The 27696-nt window shown below is 39.1% G+C and overlaps 1 protein-coding gene across 1 annotated transcript in view; it reads right to left on the bottom strand.

Moving 5' to 3' along the window:
• Positions 1-741: 741 nt before the first annotated feature.
• baiap3 (BAI1 associated protein 3) overlaps positions 742-27696 on the bottom strand; it is a 42563-nt gene continuing 15608 nt past the window's right edge. Inside the window, exons 3-33 of the mRNA XM_041778196.1 lie at positions 27318-27401; positions 27030-27137; positions 26452-26511; positions 23828-23894; positions 23011-23224; positions 22765-22809; positions 21205-21282; positions 19074-19179; positions 17925-18032; positions 17751-17843; positions 15774-15877; positions 15566-15683; positions 15278-15402; positions 14458-14548; positions 12604-12660; positions 12403-12500; positions 12259-12310; positions 12035-12186; positions 11781-11904; positions 8383-8523; positions 8087-8182; positions 7597-7812; positions 7211-7279; positions 7037-7116; positions 4286-4394; positions 3789-3860; positions 3625-3708; positions 3199-3319; positions 3000-3123; positions 1067-1272; positions 742-879 (exon numbers count right to left, since the gene is read on the bottom strand). Of these exons, the coding sequence (XP_041634130.1) occupies positions 776-879; positions 1067-1272; positions 3000-3123; positions 3199-3319; positions 3625-3708; positions 3789-3860; positions 4286-4394; positions 7037-7116; positions 7211-7279; positions 7597-7812; positions 8087-8182; positions 8383-8523; positions 11781-11904; positions 12035-12186; positions 12259-12310; positions 12403-12500; positions 12604-12660; positions 14458-14548; positions 15278-15402; positions 15566-15683; positions 15774-15877; positions 17751-17843; positions 17925-18032; positions 19074-19179; positions 21205-21282; positions 22765-22809; positions 23011-23224; positions 23828-23894; positions 26452-26511; positions 27030-27137; positions 27318-27401 (3306 nt within the window). The 3' untranslated portion in view covers positions 742-775. The remainder of the gene's footprint in view (positions 880-1066; positions 1273-2999; positions 3124-3198; positions 3320-3624; positions 3709-3788; positions 3861-4285; positions 4395-7036; positions 7117-7210; positions 7280-7596; positions 7813-8086; positions 8183-8382; positions 8524-11780; positions 11905-12034; positions 12187-12258; positions 12311-12402; positions 12501-12603; positions 12661-14457; positions 14549-15277; positions 15403-15565; positions 15684-15773; positions 15878-17750; positions 17844-17924; positions 18033-19073; positions 19180-21204; positions 21283-22764; positions 22810-23010; positions 23225-23827; positions 23895-26451; positions 26512-27029; positions 27138-27317; positions 27402-27696) is intronic.

The raw sequence follows: 27696 nt of genomic DNA, 5'->3' as shown, positions 1-27696 counted from the left end.
GAATTGAAAGAATTTGTCTTCCAGCTGCATGGTTTTTGGCCTCTTCAATGACCCATCAGGAGGTTTGTGAAGAGCAATCTGAAAAGTCAAATTAACCTGTGCTGTGGTGTGTCGCCTCAGGGGAGTGTTCGGCAGCTGCTGTGTGACCAGCCTTAAAACTCAAAGATGTTCCCCAAAGCTCTGCATTTTGTATTTTCTTCTTGACATTGGTGTTTTTATCTGTGGATGCTTTTTTTTTAGTCTCTGTATTATCAGGAACATTAATGTGGGGTCAGCTCCCTAAAAAGCTTTCATGCAATTTATCTCAGTGAGTATGAAAAATCTTAAAACCATTGAACTATCTCCTGCAACAAATGAGCATATCCGAGGTATACGTATAGAAGATCTAGACTGCGACTGAACTGGTTACATAAGCTACTTCCACAAAATATTTTTTTTACTGATAAATCTATCATATCAAAGATTATACAACAAATATAACTATTACCTCATTACTAAAAATATAGACTAGTACCATTTAGAATAAACTACCCATTAAAATATATTCTGACTGAGACAGAGTATGGTGGCACAGTGACAGGATGTTTATCTCTCAGTTAGAAACAGTGGTTAGCTTCACTATTTCTTCCTTATCTTTTTCATTTTGGTATCATTACTGAACAAACAATAACAAAAGAATAAAAAGGTCAAACAGTGTAAACATTGTACCAGTTCAAAAGCACATGTCACAAGACGTGGTCAGCAAACATCATCACAGGTGAGCGCTGACAGCTTTTTACTCCTCCTCCATTGACTTCTCAATCTCTTTCAGCCTGCGGACAAACTCCTGAGCCTCCCTGTCTCCGATGCGAGCGTTCAGCATCCTCATGATTGGCTTCTCTGGAGGGGAGAGCAAACAGATGAGAGCAGCTCCAGCACCTGACACAAATATATCTAGACTGAATGGCTTTTCATATCGCATTGGTGAAGTAATTGGAAACCTAGTACTATACCCTGAGGTCTCTCAGGAAGCGGATATTATGTCTGCTAAAGAAAAAAAAAGGTACAGCCAGGAGCTATTATGTACCGCTGGGTTTACTACGAGAAAGGTGGAGGATGACAGGCTGGACGCTCTTGCCGGCTGCAGAGGCGTTCGGCCTCCCAGGCCAGCAGAAGTCACTGAGAGGAGCCACGGCTTCCCCGGCGAAGTCGTTGGTGGAGAGCCAGTCATAATCCATCACAGTGAAGGTCAAACAGGCATACCTGTGTCTGTACTGCTCAGGACTCACATGGCTGGAAGAGACAATAACAAAACAAAATAAGACACAAGTCTGTTTTTCTTTATGCAGTGCCAAATCTGTCACCTTGTGACACTTTAGATAAAAAGCAGAAATAGGTGGTACTTTATGACATATTCATTCAAATGACAAAAATATTTACGGACTATTACACTTGGCAACAGTCGGTATGTTTAACATGAACCGTTATGGCAAAATCTGGCGGAGATACGCCATGATAAATTCTTGCTTCATGTTTTACCTTAACTCTGTGAAGCACTTTAGTCAATTTAGGTTTTCAAGCCAACTCTAATGGTGAAGTTGACTTGACTTAATATGCACAGTAGGAGAAAAGAGGATGTCTCCCTTCACCACAGCAAGTGTTAATATGTCCCCTTTCAGGGAGTAACAAGTAATCTTCTTCCTGTTGACAATGTAAACAGTGTTGTACTAACCAGTCGTATGCTGACCAGAACAGGCATGGACAAATTCTACAGTGTTTGTGTAATTGTGTACGCCTCTGCCCAGTTTGTTATCAGACTTTGAGGCAGGAAAGGTATTTATACGTCTGTGAGTGGTGTTATCAGGCCGCATCGTTACAGATTATGGGCCATGAATTAGGTTATGATATGACAGAGGAGTCGACATATTTAAGAGCTGATGTGCCGCCACTTTATTTTGTCTTCACATTGACAAATGAATTGATTTATAAAAATATGTGGTCAAGTTCAAATGAGACTGCTGCTACACCATGGCTACATCTGAGCTAATCGTACACTGGTGGCAGCCATTGCTATCAGCTTCTTAACCCCGGATGTATTTACTGCCTCATTCTTCTTAAATGACGGCGATTGGTCAGAACTGTTTTTGGCCTGGAACATATGTTTTAGATTGGATCTTTGCAAGATAGATTTGCCTGATGACAGTCATGGAGTCTGGCCAATCAATTTGCCTTACAAGGCTTTGCGCTACCAGCCTAATGATAATTTTGTTTTACATCAATAACTGAGGCTGTAGCACTTATCAGTACTATTTTTGATTACATTTGCACCACTGTATTAGTAATTTTATGACTTCAACATGACAAAGTGTTACCTATATCATTGAAAACGAATGAGGGGAAGGGGAACTTTGCAGTTATAATGACAGAACTGAAATAAACAAATCATTTAACATGAATTAACATCAATTAACCAAACAGCTCACTTTGGTTAAGGCACTGATGTCTCTCTGCAGCCTCAGTGATGTAAAATAACTACGTCACGACACCTTAATGCCCCACTGTACTTCAAAAACTCAGAAGGCAAGTCAAACCATGTGTTATCAGATATTTTTTACTTATTGTTCCCCTTATTTCGTTTTCAATCCATAACAAGTTCCTTTTTATTGTCAGAATCTTCGAACTACCAAAAAGTTCCTTATTTACTTTCAAAATAAAAGCAGGTCTGCATCCGAACAGGCAGTAAAAAAGAGATTAACCATGACTGACTACAGAAATTTTGAGATGAATCAAGATTTGACTGTTTGACAGCCTAGATAAAATTAATCATGAACCCAGTATCTTGATGCGTATCAGACTGTGAGTAGATTATATTAATACATCCCTAGTGAGCAGTCATAAGGCTTAATTGGAATGCCAAGACTAAGAAAGAGGCAGGGGCAGAGGAAACATAGACAGTAACAACAATAACATTACACATGATAATCTAAGTAAGAAGAAGATGATTCAGATGTTGGACTCACAAATAAAAGAGTTCATCGAACACAGGGTGAAGTGTCTTCAGTTTGACCTGGGTGCGCTGACTCTTGGCCAAAGGGAACAGGTGGTGAGGACAAAGCTCCACTATGACGAATGGGTCACTCAGACCTGAGGAAGACCACATACAGTGACTCATAACTTGCTTAGAATAAGACCTGTATCATCTAATCTGATGGTGTGTACCATTTGCATCCAGGGCCATTATATCTGCAGCGTGCAGAATCTCCACCGTCAGTCTCTGCTCTGGAGCATCGTAGTAGCACTTCACACTGATGCGACCATAACGGGTGTGTTTGAGTGTTTTCTGAAAAGTTTCACATAGTTTTTATCACTTTAGTTATCAATAAGCATGTTAATGTGCAGTCATATTAAATAATCTCAGACTATTACACAGTAAAGTCATTCACAGACACATTGTTATCACTGCTCTCTCTTAAATTATAAAGGTTACTTTGACAGACAGCATCTTGTTTTTCAGGTGTCTGTGAGACAACAGATTTTCAATCAGGGTAAAACACAAGAAGACAGAGTGTCTTGCTGTCCAATCAATACATCTCTGTCCACTTTGGAGCTAAAATGAAATTGTCAGCCTGGGGAGTTGAAACGCACCTGTAGGGAAATCTTCTCCAGATAGTACTGTTCAATCAGCTCAAATGAGGAACATTTGTTCAGCCTGAGCTCCTCATCCAGGGCCTGCAGCAGCAGGGGTAGTGTAAGAAAGGAAAACATAAAAAAATTACATCTATTATATTGTTAATTGTAAGAAGCCTCACCTTGTAGTCTCCACTCTTCATGTCTTCCAGTAAAAGACCCTCTCCTTTTGCATGAAAAAACTGCAACAGCGTCTAAAGCATTCAAAAATTATAGAAATAATTAACAATCAAGCTTGGAGTCAGTACACTCATCCTTCAAATTCTGATAGAAGGAAGTCACAGAATCATAAATAGATGTGTTGTTCATCAAAACAGCGTGAAACCTCTGACAGGAAAACATATTATCTGCCTTAGCCCACTTGTGCAGCATGCAAAGACTTTTTACCAGTCACATCCAGTGCCAGCTGGTCAAATTGGCGTAGTGATACAGTATACATGCAGTTTAACATATTGTCATTCATGAAGGAGCACTATCTGGTGGCTTCATAAATATCTAATTTATGCTAATGATTGCAGAAAAGCAAGCATGCAGCACTGATTGAAGCCTGATGAAAACAGTGCACATGTAAATCTTTACAGAGAAGACAGAGAATCATGAGACTAGATTCAGTAATCACCTCTACTGTGTACTGAAAGCGGTTGTAGAACTCCACCTGAACCCCCCTGTTCTCTGCTACTGCGTCCAGGATCATCCGCAGCAGAAGCTCCCACATGCTTTGGCGAACTCTGAAAGAATGAGACGCCCACACATTTGTGTTCAGCAGCACTTCTAATTACACTCCTGTGCCCTCACTTAGCCTCATATGTTTCATTGATAATAGCATAATGAGGATGGGTTTGAGCATAAAACCCATCAAAGTAGCTGCGGTTTTTCCTCTTGTGTAGCAAACTAAACTTAATTTTAAGAAGAGGGAATGCTAAATAGGAGAATAGGAAGCCATCTGATTCTATTGAGCAAATTTATTCCATGGTACCTCTTGCTAACATATGGCACTGGTGACTTCATTTAAAGCCAAGACTTTTGCTCTCAGATATAGCATGGATTGGGCACCTCAACCCTTCAGCTAACCAAAGCACATAATAAACTTACTGTTTTACCTTCCCTTAGATCAGTACATTGTACATCAGAGGAGAGTCTTGTGTCGGTTTGAATCAGACATTAGCGATTGTGGAAAATTGAATGACTTTGTTGTTCGTGTTTGTCATGTTGGCCGTGGTCTTTACAGAAGGAATGGTGAGTTTGTCAGTCATAAAGATGGGCAGAGGTTCACCAATCTGAAGAAATATGTCTAAAATTTGTGGAACAATTTCAGCCAAAAAATCCTCAGCATAGAATTGTGAATATCCCATCATTTACAGTGCAGTCCCTCAGGCAGCACTGCATTAAAAACAGGCATTATCCTGCAGTGGAAATCACTGCATGGACTCAAATCATTGTCTGCCAACACAGTTGGTGTGTTGGGAATCAGCCATGTGAAAAAACACTCAGGCCTAGCAGCCCCTGCAAAGGCCTGTTTATGTAGTTTTTCCTTTTTTCCAAGGTGGTGCCCCGTTAATTATTGATCTTGATTATTTTTCTCTACTTTTTTGAATAATTCTAACAATAATGATTACGAGTTTAACAATAACCAAAATCTAGCATTAAAATCCCAACAGCTGTGCCATCCACAAATGCAGTTCAAGCTGTATCATGCAAAGAAGAAGCCATAAGTCAACTGTCTTCTCTTGGTCAAAACTTATTTAAAATGGAAAACTATTCTGCGGTCAGACTAATTAAAATCAGAAATTCTTTTAGGAAAGAACAGACACTCTGTCCTTCCCACCAACGAAGAGAATGACCATCCAACTTATTATCAACGAACAGTTTAAAAGTTTCAGAGCAACATATGCTCCTATCCAGCCAATGTCTCTTCATGGAGGGCCTTGAATATTTCAGCAAGACGATGTTAAACTACATACAACATCAATCAATACAGCATGGCTGGGGTGCTAAACAAGCCTGCCTGCAGTCAATAGAAAACATTTGGCCCGTGATAAAATGAGAAATCTCCTAAAGAACCTCCAGGACTGTTGATCAGCTACAATCCTACATCAGACAAAAATGCAACAACATTCCTCTCTCTAAAAACTCTAGAAACTGGTCTCCTCATTTCCCAGACATTTGCAGACTGCTGTTAATGCTTTTTTTTTTTTTTTAACTCAAAAATCTGCAAATATTTTAGAAAAAAAAGTTGAAAAATTTTAGAGAAAAAAGGAATTTTTCAGTTGTATATTTCCAAGTTTCCAAGTTTAAAAGGTTGTAAATTCTGAGATTATGAACCTCATAATTCGAAGTTTTTAAAAGTCAAACTGAAAACAGCTGTTGGATAACCCCCATTTACTGAAATGTCTCTCTAAGTCCAGATGATTATGATAGTGTGTCCCAGTAACAAAAAATAGTTGATTATGTTCTCAACTACAGGAAAATGCCTTCATTTGGTCTGATTTCATTCCTCCCAATGACTTAATTTTGACTTTATGATCCAAAAGCTCCAAGTTATGGTTCACATAAATAAACTGCTTTCAAAGTACAAAAAAAAACAAAAAACAAAAAAACAATTGTGTAAATTTACTACTTTTTAAACATCGACATGTTGAGTATTTTCTTAAAAATTTCCAGATACTCACTTTTTAGAGTGGCCCTCATATGCTATACTATCAATGGAAAGTTTAAACATAGAACTTCTGGAGAGAACCTGTTAAATAATTACGCCTATTATGTTGGGATTTTGTCAATAAAAACAACTAAAAGTGTGTTTAAGGGAGCTTAGCTTTTCTCGGGGCCCCAAGGAAAAAATATGGGAACCACTGTTCAATTGTGAATAAAATATAGGTATAATGTGTTTTGCAAACCATTGCATTCTGTTTTAACATACATTTTACACAGCGCACCAACTTTTTTGGAATTGGAGTTGTAAAAAATTCAACCTAAATGTCAAAATATAAACTTTCCTGTCTTCCAAGTAATTTTTTTTGCTGATGATGCTGTGTTTTATTAGTATGCATGAAAAAGGAAACTAACTGGACATCAACATTTGGATCATTTCAAGATGACTCATGCGTGACTCACTCTAGGTGTTCGGTCTTAAGTTTGCAGTCATAACTTTATGCTTGATTAGCTTCAGAATTAGGCAGTGATTATTTCCCTTAAAACTCTTATCATGCCATGCACAGACTCACCAGATGGTAATAAACCATGAAAATAAACCATTTGGCAGATTGTGTTACGTTTTTTATTTGGGCTGGTCGTTAAATTTATTGCTCATTTTAAATAAAAAAAGATGATTAATGAATTCATATTTACCGACAGGGAGGGAGAAAATAATTACCGAGTCAGATTCTCCTTCACTAGGTTTTCGTTGAGGACGTTCATAGTGTCTTGTAAGTACTTCATCAGGGGAGACACAGCCTGGGGGACATTAACACATGTCACACAAGCACTGGAGCAGCAAACATGACTAATGCAAGGATAAATTGTGAATATAACAACTACTGGGCCTCACATCGTCATTGTTGATGGAGTCTGGGGACAGGCTGATGTGCTGGATGTACCTCCTCAGCTCAGGAAGCATCTGCATAAGAACATATTGTCTCATAGGTGTGCATGCAGGTGCATATGTTTACATGTGTTTTCAGGTGTGCTAAGTTAAGATGTAGGAGGAAATGATAGAAAAAGCTCGTATAAAGCATGGCTCTGCAGTGCATGATTCTCCAGGTGGGATCACCATTTCTCACAGATTGAACCACCTTGGTTTATTAGCTTGATGCTAGCATAACAGTCTTGTATCAAGTGATGAAACAAGCACTGACATTTTCTTATGTATGTTTACCATGGCTAATTACTTTGAATGTAGTCTCACAGCAGATAGTAAAATTGTGTGCAGGGTACCTTGTCAGTGAGCAGTGTAATGAGACGTTTAGCCTCTCTCTGCAGGTCCAGGTCCAAGTTAAACAACTGCCCGTTGAGCGCCTTGTAAACCTGCTCCTTCCCGTCCACACCGCATGACTCCTCCATGGCCCGCTCCACGCCTTGCCAGTCCAGGTCACGAGGCAGATGACCCAGGAAAACACGAATGTGCTCCACGTTGTTCAGAGCGATACACAGCTAGTGGAAAGCCAGGAGGTGCAGAAGAGGATAAACAGGGGCAGAAGTGGGGAAACAGAGAAGGAAAACAAGCAGGGCTACAGAGAAGTGAAGGATCCGGGTGCAAGTGTGAATAACTGATGACAAGAGGCGGCAATGTTTTTTATAGTGTAAACATATTTGATCTCCTGCTGAGCCCTTTGTGTTGCCAGGGAGAACACTTGCTGACATTTACTTCCTTCGTCATCGCACGCCCACCCCCCGGTTCCCAGATCTGTCTTGCCACAGGCGTTACCTGCACTGTGAAGCTCTTGTGGTCTCGGCCCAGCTGGTTCCTTTCAATCTTGCGAGTTATCATTTCCGAGTAGCACACAGCCTCGCTGCAGAAATTCTGTAACACATGAAAAGCAAGTCCTGTGTTTTTCAATTCAGTTTCCAATTTTGAATTGGAGTCTTATACCAAAAAACATTAAAAAAACATAACATCAGTATTGTGATGTGCATGGACTCTGCTCAGATACAGTGTTTATGTGTGTTTATGTGTGCTGGATTTGTGCACAGGAGAGTGGTGACACTGGAGGTGGTACTCACGTCTGTCAAACGGGTGATAAAGATGAAGGCTCCTGCGGAGTCGGGCCAGCCCAGCTGGAGCCAGATCTCTCGTACCTGGGTGAAGCATGCTGTCACTTCCACTGCTGAGGAGCTGTGTTTGGCCTGCTGCACAGGCCCCAGCTGCTCTCAAAACACACGAAACACAACATGCTACATGCATCATTTGCAAATATTAAAATTCAGAAATATTTTGTCGTAGGCTTCTAATTCCTGTAGATCATTAGCTTTTCTGTAAAGCTGCTGTGAGGAACCTCATTTGTTTTGAAAGTGGCTCCCCATAGACAACGTTCCACTATCTTTTTGTAGATTTTAATCTGTATGAGTCAGTAGTGTTTATAACTAAAACAAACACCACCAATTGAGAACATTTGCTGTGGGAAATGTCAAATAAAAACAACAGTTTTTGCATCATGCTCTTTATAGAATTTTTTTCCAAATGTTTATACACAGCCATGACTTTTCCAACTATTTCTAATTATTCTCATTGTTAGGCAGTAAAAGACAAATTGTCTCACAGTGATGAGCTAACCCTTAGCAATGTGTGAGGTTCCCTTGGCCTTACTTGCTGTCGGCTAAAATCCAATCTGTGACTGGAAGATCCAACTCAACAGCCAAAGTTACAGTATCTTTGTTTACCTTGTATAGAAACCCCCAAAAATTCAAGTCATACAGTTCCCTTGATTCACACAGTTTGGTACCTTATGGTCATGCCTAGCACAGTGAGATTTTTGTCAGATTTTTGTTGTGTGTCTATAGAGCACATATATTTTTGTTTGTTCATTATTGTTTGACATCCCAAGACTTTTTTTTTTTTTTTTTTTTTTTTTTTTTTTGTCACTTAGATATTTTTTTTATTATAATGCAAAAATGCATATACCAATTCTGCCTCTCAGCTGTAGAAAGAAGGGACCCCAGATTTGGCAGGGGGCATATAACACTCATGATTTGGTACCAGATTCTGGCGAAAGAATAAATGCTTGGTCCAAAAGGACTCAGGACTAAAGCGTGAGGACTTGTGTTGACTAATACTCGACTAAAACTATAGAGGGTCGAAATGACTAAAATGTGACTAAAACTAAAAGGCATCTAAAGGTAGTCTAAAGAAGACAGAGACTATCAGAAATAGATGTCAAAATTAACACTGTGGTGAGGTTTTCTTTAGATTTTGACCTCTTTAGTGGCAAGACATGAGTAGCTTCAGAATACTGTTTAAGTCATGATGGTGCCAGTTTCATCTTAAAATTCCAACAGAACACCTATCATAATCACATTATGAAATATCTAAGGAGTAAAATCAATGTAATAAGTAAAATAAGTAAAATCATACATTTTACTATTTATACCACTTGGTTACTTATAATTGCATCAGACAATGTAAGAAAAACAACATGTATTAAATGTCGCAATTAATTTTAGTAGTAATATGGCTTACTGTTAAAAAAAAAAAAAAATCTGATTTGAACCACACAAGTATAATAAAACTGTTATAAGGTGATTTAAATGACAAAATTCACACCTATTTTATTGTTTATACCTTGAAAATATCAATAAATCAGTCAAATTCACCACTTCATCTCTCTCACAAACCTGTGACAACATCTAACTAAACTATAGAGTACTGTTATCCTAGATTAAAATGGGTTATTTGTCAAGAAAATACCCTTAGTATGGTTGCGAGATGAAATGGCCCCACATCTTAATATAAACAACATTTTACATCTTGAAATTGGCATATTTCCAAATATGATTCCTCTTAATTTTCACACTAATATTTCAGTACCTGGTAGAAATCCTACTCAAACAAAACCTATCCTGACATTTGCTGCAATAATTTACCTTTACAATGTGTAGGTTTCATTGACTTATCAGTTATGATAAGCTTTGGTTTTAGTGCCATTTGTTTGAGACCAAAAAAGATGAAATACTGCAATTTTTTTTTGTTCTGGAGGACTTTGAGACGCCCAAGACCACTGCTCACTGGTCAGATGCTGTGATGTCACTTTCTGTGATGGTGACTTATCTCCACTGACAAGCTGAGAAAAATTTTTCTTCCACCTTATCACAAAAATTAAAGCTACGTGAGGAACTTTACCATTTGTGTTGACTTAGTAACAAGTCTTATTTCTGAGCTGACCTTGCTGAAATAAAAATTCAGTTTCAAATATCTTTTTATTTTCCATGTAGCAAATCACGTCATGTGATAACAATCTCCCTGGAAGAATTTTCAAGCATTTAAGATTAATATACATACTCCATTACGCCTTTGTAGGTCATAAAAAGATGTCACTATTAATGTTAGTCAGCTCACATCAGCTTTAAAATGGAGTAAATTCTGTTCACCACACTGCATATTATAAAGCTTGAAATAAAATTACTAAAAACTGTTTACCTATACATTTAAGAAATGGAGCTCAGAGGAAGTTCAAGCAGGGAGACTGTTTCTGCTTGTTCATTAGTCACCACTCATTTATATCTCTCTTCCTGCTGTGATTATCAGCTAATTATAGGTATTCACTCTCTTATGTACTAGGCTAATCAGATTCTGCCACGACCTTTGACCATCATCATGCACCTGTTATTTTTGAAATCCTTTTGTTTCAGTATGGACGCTGCAGCCCTCCTCCACCCCAGCCACCTCCATTCATTACATTATCATCTAGTCCAGATACTCACAGGCCTTCTGCTCATCTTATCCTGCATACCTGAGGTCTGGTCTAGCTTCTCAGAAATCTACTCCTAATCTGATCCTGCATCCCTCATTAACACCACCACCAGTGTCTAGACTTCATATCCTGCAGTTTGCCTCACAACCCCTTCAAGTACATGAATTCATCACAGGGGGGTCTAATCGCTGTATAACTTATTTTAAGTCTTCCATGATTGAAATAAACATAACAGAAGCCCTAAATAGCCATACTAAAATATTAAGAAGCTTTGAATCTGCTTATATCTACATGCCGTTTTTTATAGTGTATGTGATTATCAGAAATGCCCCTCAGCACTTCTTCACTCCAGAAGTGGGCAAAGTCTAGTGACAGCAGAGCCGCTGCCAGCATGCGTCAGTCTCAGCAGAGCAGTTTGACCCATACAGGAAATCAGACATGGAGCATCTGATCAATTTCAAAATAAAACCTCACCTCGGACTGACAATCATTGTTAGTCATTATATCTACATTATGGGAAAAAAGGAGCAATTAATCCCAGACAGGGGAAGTAACATGCTGTATGTATGTTTCTCTTAATTCCTGTTTAAGCTTGATCCAGCTGCACCAGGTCGTAAACATTAGTCGTCTTTTACCTGAATGCTGTCAGGCTCTTTTTATTTTCTTACAATAATTAATATTCCTTACATCATTTTAAGAACAGAAACTTCTTACCTTGTCTATTTCCACTGCTTTACAAATCCTGTCACAGGATCTGTCGTGAATGATCTGCAGCCACTTGTGAATCGAGGACTTGAACCAGTTATGAAAGCCTGTCAAGGCCAACATTTTAGCATCCCTGTTGGAGACAAGATGTTTTAATGCATTTAATGCTGAAGAAATCAAGTTTTAATAGCATAATGAAATTGTTCAGAGAGAGTTTTAAAGCTGCTATATGAATAGTGATTAGAGACAGACTGATAACCAACTTCAGAGGAAGAAACTCCCGGAAGCCTTTGAGGATTTTCAAGGACATGAAGAGCTCAAAGACGGTCTCTCCCATAGCCTGAGTCAGTCTGGAGCTCTCCTGCTCCAGTGTCCCACAAACACGCTCCATTGCTACGTTAACATCATCTGCTACCTGAAGGACAAAACAATGTGTTCAATATTCAACATTGGCAAAAATAACTTTAACCATTCTTTGATGACTAACCAGTTTCTCCAGTTGTCTGTATGAAATGCTGAAGAAATCAACTTTCACTGCACTGTGATAAGGAGAAAAAGATAAAACCAAAGAAGTCAGACAACATTATGTAAGCTTTTTTTTCTTGATTTGCTGTAGAGCACTGATACACACCTGTAGAAGAGTTTGTTGTAGATGTTCTGGGCTCTCTGCACGTCTACGATAACAGCATCGACCACCTGGACCAGCTTCTTCAGCTGATCTTCCAGAGTCTACAAATCAATCACAACAAATGACATCGCTCAGTAAGCTAGAATTGTACCATATTAAATATAGTTACTTCTATTATGAGCCCTTAAAATGAGTTAAACTCACCCCTTCCTCAGGTTTATATTGTGCAATTAAGCTCTCGTACCACTCCGCACTTCCTTTCTGTTGAAATAATGAGGAAATCCAGGGGAGCACATGGCTTAATGGAAGGTGCTCTTCTGATTATTCAGTGTTGTTTACATTTAGCTTTGCATGGTTTTTTAAGTTATGCAACCTTGAAGACATTTTCCACTGCATTAAGAGCTTCAATTACAGTTGAGTACTTTCTAGCCTTCAGTCTTTAAAACCAGTATTAACCTCAAAAGCTGTGTGATACATAATTGCACTTTATATTTAGCATAAATGTGCATTATGCTCCACTTTTTCATAATTTTTATGTATTTCTATGTGCACATACTTTATGGAATACATTTTTTAACAAGGACCTATGCAGTGCAGCACCACTAGTGGTCTAAAATCCCAATGGGTCCCTTAAAAAACCTTAATGTACAAAAATAATCAAAAAAAAAAAAAAAAAAAAGAACAAAAAAAACCCAAACAAACAAACAAAAAAAACTTTTCATTTTCCATTACATTTTTTTTTTTTGGTGAGTTTAATTTTAGAAAAAAAGATCCTCATTTCTAAACAATGGGACAGTCAGTTTAAACATGCTAGCCAGGGCTGACCTCAAGGGTAGGAACAAGAGGAAAGTTTTACAGGCCCAGCAGAGGGAGAGCACCCATAGAAGTTAGTATAACATGGTACCTCCTAAATGTAAGAACCTACATTTTCCCCATTTTCATGTTAGGTACATTGAGTGACTGTATAAATATTCACCCTCTTTAAAGTGACTGACCTAGTTGAACAGAGGTCCAGACAGTTAGTGCTAGTAGTCTCACAATTAGTGAAATGGAAATCACCTGTGCGCAATGAATGTGTCCCATGTGATTACCATAAAAAACACCTGTGTCTGGAAGGTCCAGTCACTGGTTTATTAGTATTCCTGGCTATCATTACACCATGAAGACAAAGGAACACTCCAAGCAACTCAGAGAAAGGGTTATTGAAAAGTATAAGTCAGGGGATGGATACAAAAACAATTTCCAAGGCACTGAATATCGCCCAGAGTTCAGTTAAACCCTTTGTCAAGAAATGGAATAAATATGGAACATGTGTAAATCTGCATAGATCAGGCCATCCTCACAGATTGAGTGACCATGCAAGAAGGAGACTAGTGAGAGAGACCACCAAGACACCAATGACTACTCTGGTGCCTACAAGCTTCCAGCTGAGATGGGAGAGACTCTCCATACAACAACTGCTGCCTGGTCTGATGAGACCATGTGTTTTTTGGCTATCAGAGAAGAGGCTATGTTTAGCAAACACCAAACACTGCACATCACCACAGACACGCCATCATCACTGTGATGCACAGTAGTGGCAGTGTCATGCTGTGGGGATGCTTCTCTGGAGCCGGCACTGAAAGGCTGGTAAAGGTAGAGGTGAAATAGCTGTGACACATTTGTCTCTACTAAATACTGACTTGAAGGTGGTGAATGTTCATGCAGTCACTTACTTTGCATTACATGTTTTGTTAAATTGACATCACTTTGTAGAAATCTGTTTTCCCTTTTTTGTAATATTTTTGCTGGTGTTGTTTTCAGTCAAGAGTCCAGTTATATTGACCATGATTGGTTCATAATATCAATAAAAGTGTAAAACATCCAAGGGAGTGAATATTTTCTAAAGGCACAGTATTTGTTAACTGACCCACAGATTGCATGTAACTGTTAGTATTTTGAAATCTGAAAATGTAACCTACATACTGTATATTTTGAATAGTGATTAGCAGTCCCTACTGTGACTAAGCTCAATCACAACTCAATTAATAGAACTATTATATATTTTTTTACCCTTACCTTGACAGCAGTGGTTATGTCTAAATGCAGCTCATTTCGAAGAGGGCATACAGTCTTAAACGCCCGCATGTTTTGTATGTAGCCAATCCCCCTGGCATACACAGAAAGGGAGAACAATTACTTAACAATTCTACTTTCAGGTCACATAAAAGCTGTTTTTTTCCATTTTAAAATAACACACATTCTCCTTTGAAGACAAAATTTACAATCTCTTTGTTCATTTCACTGTAATAGCACAAACCTGTATTATCTCTGCAGCAGAGAAAGGTTGAACCTTTAACCGTTCAGTGAGTCATTATGAGTGTGTGAGTTTATGTGCACATTCTTGAAGAGTAGAAAGGCTCTCCTTTGAAAGTGTTGAAAGCTGGACTTCTCACAGGGGGGTTTCAGGGAAACAAATTAGTTTGACTCGACAATATAAAGTTTTATAATTGGCTGACTATACTGGCTGCTGCTTTGGATTCATGGATCCCAAACTGGTGTACTTCTTGTTCTATACTTCTAACTTTTCTTTCCCAAACATAAGGCTTAAAATCAGATTGATTTTGGTGAGTACAACACTTTCAGAGCAAAAATATTTTTCCAACTTTTGCTCCACAAGAAACATGATTATTTTGTCAAAATGTCATGCTGAAATGAGTAATGAACAATGATTAGGATATTTTTATATCAATGCACGGTAAGAGATCCAACACTGCCTCCTCCACAGAGTGTGACCGGCTGCTTGAAGTCTTTGTGTGTGTGTGTTGGGGTGAGATGTTGACAGTGTACTGAGTATGGGCACCACAGGTGATGTGATGTGATGGCAGTGTGACTTTACCTCAGCATGAGCTCGTAGCGTGTAATGGCAGCGGCGCTGGAGCAGGGGAAAACCTGACGCATGTTCTTCATCAGGCACAGGCAGTGCTCTGTGTACAGCCTGAAGCTGTCTGACAGCTGCCTCTCCTGGACACAGGAAGGGCGCTCAGTTATAGCTTCAAGTACACCGGCTGGGAGACATTTTTGGCTGAACCAAAAACCTTGATGTATGTCAGTGAAGAGCTGAAATAATGAGGTGACTGTTTCCAGATGATGAAAGTTTTACACTTTATTTCTACTGAGCACCTACCAGGTCCCCCCTCACAGCCACAGGGTCCCACTCTGCATCGATGGTCCGCAGTAGGCGCAGCAGCAGGGAGTAGCACACCCTCTGAGTCCGATGGTGGCTGCTGTAGCACTGCCAGCGACTGTAATTTAAGACCAGAAATGTACCTTTTACCTGATTCTAAAGCTTTCATGCTTGATTTGATCAATTTTATCCTTCCATTAATACTCACATAATGGCCTGCTGCAGAGGTGAGAGATCAGTTTGCACAGCATGGTGAGTGAGCACAGTCCATGCTGCAGGACATACCTGCCCAGTCCAGTTATACGGCTCTCTCTGGAATTATATGAAAAAGAGGAACATTTTATTTCAGTTGAAATGACATCTAGGAACATTTTGAAGATCATAAATGGTGTGTTAAAGAGAAAATTATTCCTGCCTTTTCCATGTTAACAGATGGGACATGGCTTAGACTAAAAAGTTAAATACAAGTCAAACGATTTTTCTGGATTCTGTAATAATTGAAAGTTTTTATTGTACTGATTTATGCTCTTGTGTTCACTTTTACTGAAAAGTTTGTATTATTCACTCAATGCAAATAAAGAGTGAATGTACTGACAGCGCTGTTGATAAATGCAGCTCCTTGCAGGGTTCATCATTAAGCTTTCCATTCACAAAAGTGTTTGCTTAATCTGACAGAATCAGAAATAACATCAAAGTAGTCCCTTAACAGGGGTATTTTAACTTTGATTTTGCAAAAGAGGGAGGTGTTTTGCCCATTTTAATGAACAGTCTCTGATGGGGTACTGATGGTCTAGTGGTCAGTTCACACCACTCCTCCAGGTGGGCTCTTTTCCAGCATGTCATTCCCTGCTCTCTCTGCAGTTCCTGCTCTATCCACCCTCCTGACATGTATCAGCTTATATCTGGCAACATGATAATTAAATGCTGCTTCTGTTAAATCATATTTAGCTAAATTAGATCAGATGTGTAAAAGTAAACAAGGAAATAAATGTAAATGGACAAAGAAATTAAAATGTCCCAAAGGTTAAGAGAAGGCCCAGGATAAACGGACATTTTCACTAATAAAAGTGGACACAGAGTTGGCTAATCGGATATGTCTGTAGGGATTCCCAAAGCTCCAGGACCCAACAGCAAAGACCTGATTAACTTGAGTCAGAAGTCTAAACTCACAGTTCTTGCCAGAAGATCTGCAACTCTTGTCAGGTCAGTAAAAAGTAAAAAAACAAACAAACAAACAAAAAAACAAATAAAATTGGTAAATGTACGTCAGTTTGTTAAACACTATTTTAGTAGCTCAGAAGGTAGAGTTCATCGTCTCACAATCGGAAGGTTGTGGGTTTGATCCCCAACTCCTGCAGTCACATGTTGAGCAAGACACTTCACCTTAAGTCTGTGCTCCCACTTCTTTGTCAAAGGTGTGTAAGTGGGTATGGATGCATTTGAACATTAGCTAGTGTGAATGTAGAATGAGTGGCGTGAAAGGGTATGGACGGGTAGGTGTGACCAGCGGTGTAAAAGCGCTTTGAGTAGTTAGATGAATAGGCAAGCGCTAGACAAGCTCAAGTCCACTTACAATTTAGTCATCTGGCCATCTGATTTAGCTAATCCCATTAAACTGTATCCATAACCATTTACACACCACCAACAAAGCAGTAGAAGCAAACTGGGGTTAAGTGCCTGGCTCACATCTGCACGCGACTGCAGGAGCTGGGGATGGGACCCACATCCCTTCGATTGCAAGACGACTGATTCTAGCAAATGAGCCTCGGTAGCCCCCAATATACAGTCACCCATAATTTTGGGCCTGCCCATATAAGGCTTTTAAAACTAGTATTTACATTTTAAATATTGATGCTAAAAGTAACTGGTAACCAGTGAAGGTTAGCAGGAATGTTGTGCTCAAATTTTCTGGAACTGGTCAAACTCTTTGCAGAGACATTTTGTTTTGTCATTTTGTTCTGTTTCCAGAGTACAGAATAATGCAATGATCTAGTCTGGAGGTAATACATTAGTGGATGACCTTTTCTAGGTCTGAAAATGAAAGAAAGGGTCTGATGGCAGGATGGATATCTGAGTGTCAAATGATAGACTGGAGCTGAAGATCCAAAAAGAGCAACATACAGTTCAGTGTCGCTGGCATAACAGTGGTACTGTAAGTGGTACTAAACATTTGTAAGAAAGTCACCTTGACATGGGTATGCTCATATTCCACAATCTGTCCCAGCAATTTCTTGTGAATGGAGACATTTGAGTCTTTTCTGGACATGTCTGTGTCTCTCTGCAAGACAAAAACGATACTCAGAGGTTTAATTCATCAGGTGTTTCTTTGTTTTCTGAATAACTGTTTTACATTTCCAACCTGGCAGGTAAAGAGCTTCAGTATCAGGTGGCAATCCCCTGTAACTTTGGATGTACTAGACCTAGGCTCAAGCTTGAACCAGGTGTCATAGCCAGCGACTGGAATCTCCTGAAAAACAATAAAACATCCAAAAATGAACAATGTTGACTAACTTCCAGAGAAATACCTAAAAAAAATACTGAGAAATCTAAGAGAGTTTGTGTTTAGTTCATCCGTTCAGCTGTTCACCTCTGACTGCGAAGAGTTTGGTTAAATGTTTGAAACTTCAGCTCAGGTCACGTATGGGAGCAGGTTCAGCAATTCTCCATGTTAACCTTGGCCCTGTACTGCTCTTGCCGCCTGATGGCCACCGTCCAGGCTTGCACCAGGCCCTTCCCCCATCTCAGGTATCTTCCCAGCTAGCCCCTCCATAATGCACGCAGATGATGTCTGGTCCAGCCCACAGGGTTCCGGGCACCCAGCATCCGGTGAAATGGATTAGGCCTGCGAAAGTGCCCCAGAAAGTGCTTCTCTAGAGGTGCAGCTGCCGTTCCTGTATCCAGAAGCTAACCCTTCCCATCCCCACTCTCTTTGGCACATAAGCATTAGACACATGGTCTTACCAACGATATCCAAAACGTGCTGAAGAGAAGTCATCACAAAGGAGTCCAACTGGCTCCTCAGGCCATCAGTCAACATCACATGAGTACAGTAAGACAGGGGGGACCAAGGAGCGAAAGACTCTCGTCTGCATGCTCAGATACTGGGAGCACCACATCGCCTTGCCTAATGAACCAATTGCCTAATATCACAGTCCAAATCTGCAGTTGGTCTCAGCCTTGTAATCAGATTTGATGGATTACGCTGCCAAGGTAGGTAAACTACACCTCAACATCCACACTCTCACTGTTCATAGACATAGATTTAACTGCAGCATCTGAGACATCCCAAAATGCCTGGATCTTTGTATTGACCCAGGAGACGTACATTCCAAATGTTTCAACCTCCTAACTCAGCAAGTTAAGAGCCCCCAAATGGACATATATATCCTCTGTAAGGATCAGAGCCTTATCAGCAAAATCCAAATCTGGACATCACCGAATGACACTTCACAGTTCACTGCCCCTGTTATCCAGTTTATACATGTACTGTAAAGTCAAACTTGCTCACATTCAAAGGGATGTTGATGCATCCGAGGAAGTCATCCGCGTTCTCCTCAGAGCCAGAAGATGCTGATCCATTGGCCCGCACTGACTTTGCAATCTGTTTGAAATACCTGGCAAGAAAACACAGAAAAATGAGCCTCTCTTATAAAATGTTGAATGCAGTTGGAGCTGTTATCTAACATTTTCAATTAAAGTGTGTTATGCCAAAACCTCCATCCACTGTGATTTACATTATAATTACAGCACCAGCAGAGTTTGAAACTTGTCCATTATTCACATCCTTCAAATTGCACCTCTTCTCTTGTTCCTGGGTTATGACTGACATTTCCAGGCTTTCATTAAAACATGTCTACAATTTACTCTCTTTTGCAGCTGAACTTTATGTGTGCACAGCTTTATTGGCACTGGGATTTCTTTATGTCAGTCGTGTAAAGGTTAAAAATCCCAAATGATGTCTAGTAATTAAAAACCAGTTGGTATCAACTTTTTTCATAAATGCAGACAAACACTTATGTATAGTTGAAAATGTGATTTTGATGGACAGGCTATCTACTGCCACTGGATGAATGAACTATTTACTGCTTGTGCACACTTTAACATAATGTCACGCTCAGATTGGGAAGCTGAAACACTGTTAAAATGTTGCTTTTTTTCATAGCAGTTGCATATTTAACAACAGGAAAGACAACAGGTAGCAAAACTTACACAGTTGGTCTTACCCCCCCCCCCCCCCCCCCCATAGGAAGCATAGTGTTGAGGCCTATCAATAATCACCACTGTACTTGAAGAGTTGTCTTGAACTAAGATTCTGTCAATGTAGTAGCAGACAAAGAGGTGGAGCTTAGGCAGGCCCTAAGCCTCCCAAAGAAAGCCTAATTTATTCATCTGCATAGAATTTACACCACACTATACACTGTAGGTAGCCATAAATCCAGGCAGAAGACTGTGCACATAGCCCGATGTGCAACTCCTCACAAGTTTTGGAAAAATGCAGACCTCAAGCCCTGTGGTTGGTCCACAGGTTAGCATTAGGTGAATGCAAGTCTCTGAATAATGTAAAAGGATATTCTTATGTGAGATAAATGGCTACATAGTACAAATTACATCATCAAATCTACTTAAGTACACTTTGGTGTAGCTACAGCATAGTTTGAATGAAGAAGTATAAACCAGGGTGAACAGTTACAACTCATCTGCATATCAGTCAGATCAGCCAAGCCTCTAATAATGATTAACTCTTGTAATATAATTAAAACAGATGAGTTGAAAGAAACCATTCATACAGTTCGTACCAAAGAAATGAGCCATTCAAACCAAAATTGGTTTTCTTGTCAGGCTTTAAATAAGATTTATCCCTGCTGTCGGTGTGGGCATTTTGAATGGGTGATATGGGACATCAGCATTTTTTGCAGCCAGCCTCAAGTGGTCACCCAAGGAACTGCAGTCCTTTGTACTTCTACGTTGGCTTTTCATTTCAATGCTAGTGGTTGATGCTTAAAGATGGCAGATTATATTGGCTTACACCAAAGTCTTATCTTGATAAATGTTCTTTAACTTGTACAGTGATTTTCCAGTCCCTTGACCACATGAAGCAAAACAAACTTTTATGCTACATGTCACCTTCATTCATTTATACCACAATCACACACTGAGAGCTAGGCTGCACTGCAGAGTGTCCATCAGTGCTACCTAATCCTATTGAAACACATTGAACACCACTGTCGATACTACTTGGGAATTTTAAGTTCAGTGTCTTGGCATGAGACTGCAGAAGCTGGGGATTCAGCTTGGGTGCCATTTGTAGACCTTTCAAGCTTAGGAAGGATGCTGTCATTACATACCTGTCCTATGGAGTGAATAGATTTACAGTCAGATTTTCTAATCAGTTCAAATGCAGTGTAAGCATTGATCATCAATAGCTTAAGCTTACACAATATCAATCCAGGAGAGACAAAAATGACACCATATGAGCTTCCCTGCTATGAAATACATGGCCAATTTTGCCCAAAATTGCAATGTCATTTATCTTCCCTGCAGAAAAGGGAATTTTCAACCTCAGATGTGGCTCAGTAAGTACCATCATCACACTTTGATGCGTCCATGTTAATTAAAGATTACACAACATCTTCTTCTACCTTCCCATTCCTCGTAGTCCGCTGACTTCGTTGAGCTTTTTGCAGGCTTCAGCAACAGACACATCATCATCATGATCCCTACAGGAAAAAAATATGGTTTATGAGCACAGTGATGACAAAGAAAAATCCAAAGCATGTACAGTTGAGAATTTTGTACCACACCATCTAGCACTACATGTACATATCCTCAGCGTTTTTTTTTTTTGTGTAAATTTGCGAATCTACTGCAAACTGCTTCCTTCAGTGTATCCAAAAAATACCCACACCCCCTTCACTATTGTTCAATTTTGTTACACTGCATCCTGATGCTACAGTTATTTAAATTCATAATTTTCTCTCATTAAGCTACACTCAGTACCCCATAATGACAAAATAAAAACAGAATTTAGGATTTTTTGGAAATTTATAACACTTCCAAGTTTCCTCAGGTGCCTCCCATTGCTCTCAACTTTGCTGAGATGTTTCTACGCCTTGATTGGAGTCCACTTGTGGTAAATTAAATTGACTGGGTATGATTTGGAAAGGCACACACATCTTTAGAGGGCCTCACAGCTGACAATGCCTATCAGAGCAAAAACAAAGCCATGAAGTGCAAGGAACCGCCTGCAGAGCTCTGAGTCAGGATTGCTGCAAGGCACAGATCTTGGAAAAGTTACAAAGAACATTCTGCTGCACTGAAGGGTCCAATGAGCACAGTGGCCTCCATATTTCTCAAATGGAAGAAGTTTTGCACAACCAGGACTCTTTAAAGAGCTGGTCACCCGGTTAAACTGAGCAATTGGAAAAGGGCCTTAGCAAAAGAGGTGACCAAGAACCTAATGGTCCCTCTGAGTAAACTCCAGAGGTCCTGTGTGGAGATGGGACAAAGTTTCATAAGGACAACCATAATTTCAGGCCTTCACTGTTCTAAGCAAGATTCTGTGGTCTGATGAAACCAAGCCTGAACTTGGCCTCAATTCTAAATGTTATGTCTGGGGGGAGCCAGGCACCAGTCATCACCTGCCCAGTACTATCCCAACAGTGAAGTATGGTGGCAGCAACATGCTGTGGGGGTGCACCAGCAGGGACTGGGAGACTAATCAGGATTGATGGAAAGCTGAATGGAGCAGAGTACAGCGATATCCTCAATGAGACATTTTCTGCAGTGCTCAGGTTTACCTTCTAACATGACAATGAGCCAAAGCAAACAGCCAAGACAAAACAGGAGTGGCTTAGGGACAACTCTGTGAATGTCCTAGAGTGGCCCAGCCAGAGCCCTGACTTGAACCCGATTTAACGTCTCTGGAGAGACCTGAAAATTGCTGTCCACCAACAGCCTCCTAACATGACTGCATTTTTGAAGGATTTGCAAAGAAGAATGGCAGAAAATCTCCCAGTCCAGCTGTTGTTGTGTCATGTTGAAAAAGACTTGAGGCTGTAATTGTTGAAAGAAGTAAAGGGGGTCTGAATACTTTCAGAATGCACTGTGTAATTGTGATTTGTTTAACTGGTGATTGTGTTTCCTATGATGCAATCACTATTAAATAAATTTAAAAAGTAGTTGATGCCTACTGATCTTACCATATGTCAAGATGTAGGAGGTCATTGTGAACATCATCTATTTCACTGTGGATAAAACAAATGAATAATTAAAAGAAATAATTCCCTTGATTTTACTTTATGAATACAAATAGCGATAGAAAGTTGGATTTTTCAATGATTCTGATACAAGATGAAAATGTGCTGCAGTGCTCATATTACAAACAGCTCTAGAAATCCATGTCACCATGTTTGCTTCTCTGATAAAGGCTAAAATTCTGTACTCACAATACAAAGTGCTCGTCCCACACCGGGTTTAGAGTCTCTGGTTTGACCTCAGTCACTTGAATACACCGAGCGGGTAATGCCTCCTTGGTGCTGGAGCGTTTCTCCAGCTTCTCCTTTCTCTTCCTGAAGCTGAACTTCCTTTCCTTCTTGTCGTCCTGTTCCCGTGGGCTCTGGCCCAGCAGGATTCCCAGCATGCAGTAGGGGTCACTGTACCCTGATTGACCAAATGGTAAGGCACAGAAAAGGTAAACAAGGATGAAAAAAGATTTGGAATAGTTACGGGACACTGTAAAAGCACTAAGAAGAAAATTTTTGGTGCTTTTATTTAGAAACGAATCAGTAGTCTTTTTTGGAGTTCAAACTGAAACTCCTTTTTTGTCAATTCATGTCAATTTTGGCGCCCTCTGTGGACAGGCTGTTTTTATTAACTCTGTTTAGTGTTTTCTGGGCAAAAATATTGAAACATGATTCAACTATGAATCTTTCGTGGATAATCATGTTAAAATGTCAGACAAGAAAACGTATTTTTTGTGCCACAGTATGTAAAACTACTGTGTATTTTGCTGTATACATGTATTTGTCAGATTAATATAAAGACATTTGGTTAAAACTTTCCCAATAACAGCTTCATGTAAGCCTTGCTGGAGCTTTTTCCAATTACTCAATAAGGAAATATTCACATTCAAATTACACATAATAAAAACATGATAGCAGTCCTCACAGTGCCATGAAAACAGTGAACAAGATGGAAGAAAGTGAACATGTGAATTTCATTTTTTCTTATCATCGTTTGCTCATCTAAACAATTCACTCTCACCATTTGCATCCTTTGCCATCAGATTCTTTGCTTTCATGACAGACACCCTTAATGAAAAACTGGCTCGCTGTGGAAAATGAAAACAATGGTTTACAATCAGCTCTGTACAAGACTGTCAACACAAAACAACAAGGTTATATGTTAAGATCATGACAAACTATTTTTCTTTACGTGACTCTCCTACTTGAATAAACATTGGCATGCATCATTGTGTAAGACTGTGAAAAACGAATCCCCTTATGCTTCATCAGTTCCTCACTTCTTCATGATTCACAGGGCAGAAAGCTCAATGCTCAACAGAAGGAAAAACAACTGTGAATACTTTAATTTAGCAAAATCTTTGCCCCGTGGTCACAGCATGAGAGCAGGAGTCGATCATCAGGTATTTTAAAGGTCCCTCACAGTCAAGGACGACAGAAAGCTGTCCAAATAAGGCTTTAAAAATGTGAAGGTCTTTCATCCCACGACTCTCCAAGGCAGCAGGGCACTCCAGCCGTGTCTCTGCAGGTCGGGCTTTCTCTAATCTAACTTTAAGCACTAGAAAATGTCAGTAAAAGCACTGATGCAATACCTTTCTAGTAGTACCTTTAAATCCAAATTCTCACTGATGAGTGCATTTTGCAAGCTGTTTTATACACTTACAATGCCAAGATTACACCAGTGTTAATCATCAAGCTAAATGAATCTATTACAAAATAACAAAATTCAGAGATGAGATACTTCAGATAGTAAATAAATTAAAAAGTGAAAATAATGCATACTATTTCTAAACATCATTACTGAATATAATACTAGATAACAGAAAACATGACACTCATCTCGAATAAGTAGAATTAAAATTAAATACATTTTGGTGTGTCTGAGGGAGTGGAAAATCAAGAAATGATGGGTAAAAAAGCATTTTTTGATTAAAATTTGATCCTTCACCTACACAAACATCCACTTCAAATTAATGTAGTGAAATAAAAACTCAAATTTGGAACATTTTTTGTCTCAATAGTCAGTGATGAATATAGGAGCACCACTAAGGCTAAATGTCTTGTTTCTGCTCAGTGAACAAGTCAAAACCCATCTGCACCCTGTGTTATCAGACATTTCACTCATTATTGCCCCTGATTTCCTCTTAAAATCCACTGTGTTTAAGTTTTGATCTACTTCAAGTTCCTCATAACTATATATAACTATATACTATAACTATTATTATTATTATTATTATTATTATTATTATTATTATTATTATTATCATTATTATTATTTAATTTACTGTTTTGTGTTTCTTGGACTTGCTGTCCAAAACAGTTTGTCAAACATCAACCCTGTGTTGCACAGTCAAGATCTATTCAGGACAACCTGGGTTTTAAGAATATGTGTGCTGCATCAATGCAACCTACATTTTAAAAAGTGTTAGGACTATAAAGGCAAAAGAAAAAAAAAAAAAACAATACAGTAATTAAAGCTCAACGATTTTTATAGATTTAAAACACTAAACAAGAATTACTAAGGCTTTTTTTTGCACAAACATTTTCTCCCATCTCTTCGGAACCAAAAAGTGAAAAAAGATAATCAATCTGTGTCAAAAAGTCTTGAAAATATTCACATTTTTAATAAAAAAAAGTCCTTGTGTAATCTTTTGGGAATTTGACTCAATATTCAAAGTAATTTCCGTCTGCACTGACACAGAGGGACACATTACAGCTTCTCAGTTTCTAAGTGTGCACATGAGCTGTTTGGCAATGATGTGAGGACAAGACAGCTTGCTGGTTGTCACAGCCCAGTCACAATGTATTGTGAGAAACAAACAAAATGGGGGACAGCAATAGCTGCTAGCTGCAGAAACAATCAAAATGGATTGTAAAATGGATAAAAGACATTCAATACCAGAATTACTAATGTGGATTTAATCTTTAAGGATGTTTTGTAATTGCTAGGAAGACATGGAAGTACGTGGATACCCTTTATGGTTCAAAAGTGATTTAACTTTGTATAATATGTGTCTCTCCTGTATACAACAATGCTGGTCTCAGAGGGTTAATCATATGACAGCCTATAATAGCATTTTTATCTTCAGTGATGGAGTTATTTGACAGCGGAGTTCTCTGTCATGCCCTTGGGCAGTGTTAAGATGTGTTCTAAATGTTTACATTGTTTTTGGATGTTGTGGATGCCTGTTGTACATTGATCCATGCTGGGGTTCATTTGCTCATGTTTATGGCGAATTGATGTTTTAAATGTAAGACACACAGTTGCACCATGAGTGAAGTTATCCACCAAGTAAGAGTTCCACCTTGTGATTTTACGTGTTCCTAAAGGACAGTCCAACAAAGACATTTTTACGGTTTTTAATTTAACTCCATATTAGTTAAATTGACGGTACCAATTTTGCTTTGAATTTTACTTTGTTATAGAGGTGTGACTTTACCTGAACAACCTGGGTTAAGATGTACTAGTATTCTTTTGTTACTGCCAATAAGCAAAGATCATATTTCACTATAAAATCCTCAGTATTTACTCAGTACTCAGCACTTAAAGTAAACTTTCAGTTAAAAACTTTTACTTTTACTTGAGTAGTACAAAATACTTGAGGGATACTGTTACAAAAAATGTTTGACTGGAGACGGTCTCACCTTGGATTCTTGAACCTTTTGGAGAATGATGTCATGCTCTTCCTCACCCATATCAAACACCTTGAAGAGACAAAAAAAACAAAGTATAAAATAAAAATAACTAGACTTAATAATATGGTCTATATTTCTACATAAACATCCTAAATCCCAGCTGCAATAGAGAATAAAACTGAATTGACTTAATCAATACCCTCTTTACCTGACAGTAAATACCACTTCTAAACTACTACTACTACTAAATTCCTCTAGAAAACATTTGGATCATTTAGAGTGTCCAGCACTTGAGCTAAAAAAGACAGCAAAGCTATAAAACCATCTGAACTAAAGAAGCTTGAGTCATTGGCATTGGATCATCTGAATGGATGTAATATCACAGATGAATTTCAGCACGCAGCGTAAGGGCTTTGATGTTTAATCAGATTTGAGCCAAGAGCATCTGCTCCCATTCTAACAGCCTGCTCACAACACATAACACTACAAATAATAACAATAACACCTTTTATGAGGCTGCAGCGGTGTTACTAACAGAGATTTAATGGAGCTTAGAGTCTGTTTTTCATAGATGGATAGATAGATACCTTTCGAAGATAATCAAATAGTTCTTCATCACTTTTCACATGCTCCTGTTGAGGCACTCCCACCCGGTTGACCACCGTGTACACTGCTTCCTCATAAAGCAGGTCCAGCTACAGAAAAAAACACTCCACTTAATAACAAGTCTTGTGTTTCTTTTCCTTCATGCTTTCTGCTCTGGTGCACATCAGGGGAGAGATAAAAGAAAGAAATAAAAAAACACCCTTCTGCTTTGGCGACTTTTACATTTTTCTGGTCCCTGCAGAAATTGGATAAAAGCAGAGCTGACACACCTCTGTTCTGCTGATTCTGTCGAGGATGAAGGACTGGTCCACATGCTCTTGGGGCGGCGGCACCGTGCAGGCTCCTCTTTGGCACTGCAAGAGAACAGAAGAACCTAATCCCAAACAAAGACTCCCTCTCTGTAGACTCTGACAATCAATAATGTAAAAACCCCTTCAGTTTCAGGACCTAAATTAAAGATGGAGGTACAACAAGCAAAGCAAAACCAAAGTATCCAAAGAAAAGTTGTGGCAAGTGTATGTACTCGTTACTAGCTTTAATCGAGTATGTTTAATTGCAGGGTGAGGGAAACCATTTTACTGTTGTTTCAAGTAAAGTCAACAAAAAGTAAACAAGCATGGCTGGTCTGCCAATCTGCTGATTTACACC

This window comes from Cheilinus undulatus, linkage group 21 (assembly GCF_018320785.1).
Source record: "Cheilinus undulatus linkage group 21, ASM1832078v1, whole genome shotgun sequence".
Classification (NCBI taxonomy): domain Eukaryota; kingdom Metazoa; phylum Chordata; class Actinopteri; order Labriformes; family Labridae; genus Cheilinus; species Cheilinus undulatus.
This window is presented reverse-complemented; position numbering and strand designations above follow the sequence as displayed.